We start from the raw sequence: 4392 nt of genomic DNA on the forward strand, positions 1-4392 counted from the left end.
AAGCTGCTCGAGCCACAACTGACAGACAGACTCAGCCCTAAAATCTGTGCACGCCTGGTGTAGCTTCTGTGGGGTCACCTCCTTCTAAACACAAGCACAGACACAAACCATCCCTCCCTCCTGCCCCCGTCCGAGCAGCCAGACACCCGCACTCCTTGCCGTCAGCTTTGGCCGGTGCCTGCCATCAGCCCGCTAAAGCGGGGCTTGGGCAGAGGGTCACTAAAAAGCAGAGAGTCTCCAGGTCCCAGCTCGGGTTCCCACAAAGCAAACAAGTTTATCACTGGCTGCCGCCTGACAAGAGGGTCTGTGGGCAGATTTTTCGCTGATATTTCATATGTGACTATCCAAAGATCAGAGACAAAAAACCCCCAATCCTCATCTGAACAGAAGCTATTTCCACTGCTCACCAGCACCTCCCTACCCTCCTCTCCCAGGTTCAAAGGATGAACAGGGAGGCAGCTCCTTTACTTACCCCACTGGGAACTAAACTCTTCGTCAACTCACAGATTAAAGCAGCTCACTGTGTGCAAAAGACTCTTACACTAAAACAGTTCCACCCTACACAGTGCAGTCAACACAGTTTTTAACTTAAATTTGCAGCTTGTTCTTTACAAGTGCTTGGCAGAGAATATTTATATTCTTCTGACACCATATAAATAATATTTATACAGCTTAGACATTTTGAGACATGCATTAGACTTTAGGTAGTACATATTTCTTGATCATATATGCAAATATTACTGTCAATTAAACCAAGCAACCTTATGCCGGACCATGTCTTGCGTTATCCAGGACGTTTGACGGTGGCTCTGAATCGTCCATGGGAAGGACCAGGCGTGTTCCCCGGATTACGAGTTCATGGTCCCCAAAAGCAAGCTCCCGATCGAGTGCGTCTTCAGAGCTGTTTCCCACGAACCTCCGCGACGTGCCGCTGGATGCGACAGAGTCGGTGTTGACGGTGGAATCCCCGTAGGTCAGACTGATGTCTCCATCATTCAAAATGAGGTCAGAGTCATCATCCTTCAGCTGCTCTTGATTCTGGGAAAAAAAACAGGAGGAAAGTGCTGTTTAACTCTTCCTGAATAGCTGTGTTTGAAACTGCACGGTGGCAGTGAATAAGCAGATAGAGGCACTGAATCACAGACTCTCCTGCACCGTGACCACAACCAGATGTGCCACACACACATCTCTGAGCTCAGGAGACCTGCACAACACACAAACTTCTCTGCAGACTGCCTAACAGGGCTCTCTCAGTTCTTCTTTCTGATGCCGTAGCCAGATACACGGGGAATGCAGTTTTGAGTGGCTTTGACTGGACTAAAATACCCACAACCACAGGAATCGCATTGCCGACCCATCAGAGCCATGTCTGTTCTCTGCAGGGAACTTGATGCTGATACTTCGCAGGCAAGGCTCGAGAACTCCTGACACTGAGCTGCCACTGCAAGGGGCTTCTGGCACAGCCGTGCCCAAGTGCTGACGCTCTGCCGGAGAGCTGTGCCAGCATCAGCAACCCACAGAGCCATGGGAGGCCGAGCCTGATGACAACCCCAGCTCCTCAAAGGGCAGGGATGCACGCAGGCTCTGCGGCGATGGCGGAGGAGGTCGCTGCCTGCGGGCTCACCACAGCTGCTCGTCATCTCCCTGCCTCTCTGAGCTGCTCAAACAAGGGCTCTTTACCATTTCAGGAGAAAATCAGCCCCGATTAACATGCTGGCAACCTTTTCAGTTGTGAGTGATGCAGCGGAAGGGGCTGCAGGAACGGCTCAGCTCCAAGGCTGGAAGCAAGCAGGGGATGGGGAAACTGTGTCCTTCCAGCTGGGCCTGGGGAAGGACACCCATGACAGCTTCATTGAGCCAGTCACTGAGGAACGCCCATGAATACACCACAAGTTCCTTCATGACCAAACAGTCAGCTGGAAAAGCAAAATGCTCACGGGAATTAGCTCATCCATCAGCCCCAGTATCTGACCTTCCCCCAGGCTCCCAGCTCCATGCTGCAGAGCAGCATCCAAAAGCTATGCCACGTAAACATGTCAAACTCCACCAACACCGCGACAGAAAGGACACTGATGGACTCACTTCATATGCCTGTGGACTCGTCAGGCACCGGGCAATCGGCCCACAGCAGCCCGGGAGCGTGGTCGTCAGAGGAGGACCGCTGTGCGTCAGCAGAGGCTTCAGATAGCTACAGAGAGGGTTAAGGAAGAAAGAGGAATAGGGCCATGTCGGTAAGTCAAGGGGTGGGATGCAGAGGCAGTGGCGAGGAACTCGGTTTCTCCAGGAAATCACAGGAATTAAAGAAACACAAGTCCCTGGAAGCACAAAAATTAAAGTGATGGGCAATGCGCAGGAGATGAGCGGACCAGGACTCCATCCTGTTAAGAAAAGGCTCAGCAGCATCACCCATCCCGTTGTCCTGTGCCTCTTCTGGCAAATCACTCCTCCACTAATTCATGGCAAAGCATTTGCAAGGAGGGAGGTGCAAATCTAGCAAAAGGGCTGCACATGAGAAGACCCCCGTCCCTCCTGCTCGCCTGCCACTGGACCAGGGACCCCCTGGGCTGCCAGCCGTGGAGAGCCCAGCTTTGAACTGAGCTACTGCTGCGTTCCCACCAATAACATGTGGAAATGGTCGTTTCTCGCAGCCACAGACATCAGGAGGTGCAAATAGCAGTGTGACAGGAAAGCAAGCACTGTCTCCTCTGCAAAGCAGGGAGCAAGTCATGCTCCGAGTCAACGGAGCTGCCTGGGCAGACAGGATTTGGCACAGCACATGGCAACCACCGTTCAAGGATACTTGTGATCGAAGTTGTACCACATACGGAAGAGCCAGGCGCTTTCTGCCTTCGTACTCCTCCTCTCACTCTCCGGGACACCCTGTGGGAGAGCAAAACATTGAACAGCAGCAGGACAACATGCCAAGGCCACCATCAGGGCCAGGAGCCCCCATGGGGACATAAGAAGACACACACCTTCCCACTGCCTCTTCACAAGAAGCCTTTGGATTGCAGCAAGTATAAGGACATTCACACTACAACAGGCTGAATGTACTTCCAGCACCATGCTCTGCATTTAGCAGCATAGAACAATCTTATAAAGCTTATCTTAGCTTATAAAAGCACAGAGTGACCATTTTTCTGCTAGAGCCTTCTAGTTTCTGGCTCCAAGGTTTTAAGTGCCTCGGAGCCACCAGCTGCATCCAGACATCACATTTAATAGCGACTGACAGGTCCAACCTCCATCAAATCCCACCTGAGATTTTTATATGCAAATAATCATGTGTTATGGGGACTCCTGGCTTCCTTTTAGCCAGAGAAAAAATATAAAACTGTTCGGAGGGGACTATGAATACAATTACATATTTCACAGAAATTTGGCTTTCAGATTTATGGCTCTGGGCTGCCTTTAGCATTTGACACTTTCTCTCCAGGAGGTGAACAGCCCAATAAATGGCTCTGAAAAAAATGAACCTCCAAGGTGCAGAACCCCCAGCTGAAATCAAGTAGAGCCACAGCCACAGCATGACCTGGCTGCAGATGCACGGGGCTACTGGGCAGAAAAAATCCCAATGCCACCGGGCTCCAGCATTTATCTCAGTACAGTCGGTGGTTCCTGGGCTGCCAAATAACTCCCCACAGGAAACGTGGGGGCAAAAGAGAGGCTGAGGGTACCCCTGGGTAAAAGTGGGACAGAAGATGCCACATAAAATGAATCAGTAAATGGCGTTTACTGACTGGGACGAGCCAGAGAGCCTCCATGTCATGCACATTTTGGTATTTATTTGGTATTTGGTATTTAACTCCCAGCAAGGGAGAGACCAAATCTATGGCAGTGGTGATGTGGACTGACTAAACAGTCCAGTGTTACTTCTATGTCTGTCCTTCCAGCTGAATAGAAGCAAGCCTCATCGTAACCACAGCAAGCACAGAAAAGCCATGACTCCCCCTGACTGCAAACGCCTTCACCAGAGGAGCTGAAACCTCTCCTACAGCTGGAAGGGAGCAGAGCACAGACAGACATTCACAGGGACTCGCTGTAGCCCCAGCACTGACGAGCGCAGTGAAAATTCCTCTACAGAGGCTGCCCAGCGCCGCACTCACCACGTTCTCCTGATCCGCGTCCACACCGACTCTGCGGAGGAGAAAACAAGCGCAGGGTTAACACAAGCAATGCCAGGCGGGTACTTGCCATGCTCCCCTGGGGCAGGACACAATCTTCCTCTTGTCTCTTTAAACTGAGCACCTGAAGGTGTAAGAGCAGGACAAGGGAGAGGAGGAGCTGTGCCAGGAGAGCCCCACTCACGCCGCACTCACCGGATATTCAGGCAAGACAGCATGGCCGTGGTGCCCCCGCCGAAAACCCACACTGTAAAGAAGACGATGAGGAGCG

General features: G+C 51.7%; 1 protein-coding gene across 1 annotated transcript in view; it reads right to left on the minus strand.

The window, feature by feature from the left end:
* Window positions 1-578: 578 nt before the first annotated feature.
* The window catches only part of SLC9A6 (solute carrier family 9, subfamily A (NHE6, cation proton antiporter 6), member 6), a 15698-nt gene continuing 11884 nt past the window's right edge, over window positions 579-4392 (minus strand). The window contains exons 11-15 of the mRNA XM_010086468.1: window positions 4317-4392; window positions 4104-4134; window positions 2801-2880; window positions 2083-2188; window positions 579-1038 (exon numbers count right to left, since the gene is read on the minus strand). Of these exons, the coding sequence (XP_010084770.1) occupies window positions 763-1038; window positions 2083-2188; window positions 2801-2880; window positions 4104-4134; window positions 4317-4392 (569 nt within the window). The 3' untranslated portion in view covers window positions 579-762. The remainder of the gene's footprint in view (window positions 1039-2082; window positions 2189-2800; window positions 2881-4103; window positions 4135-4316) is intronic.

The sequence above is a fragment of the Pterocles gutturalis genome, unplaced genomic scaffold, assembly GCF_000699245.1.
Source record: "Pterocles gutturalis isolate BGI_N339 unplaced genomic scaffold, ASM69924v1 scaffold6301, whole genome shotgun sequence".
Classification (NCBI taxonomy): domain Eukaryota; kingdom Metazoa; phylum Chordata; class Aves; order Pterocliformes; family Pteroclidae; genus Pterocles; species Pterocles gutturalis.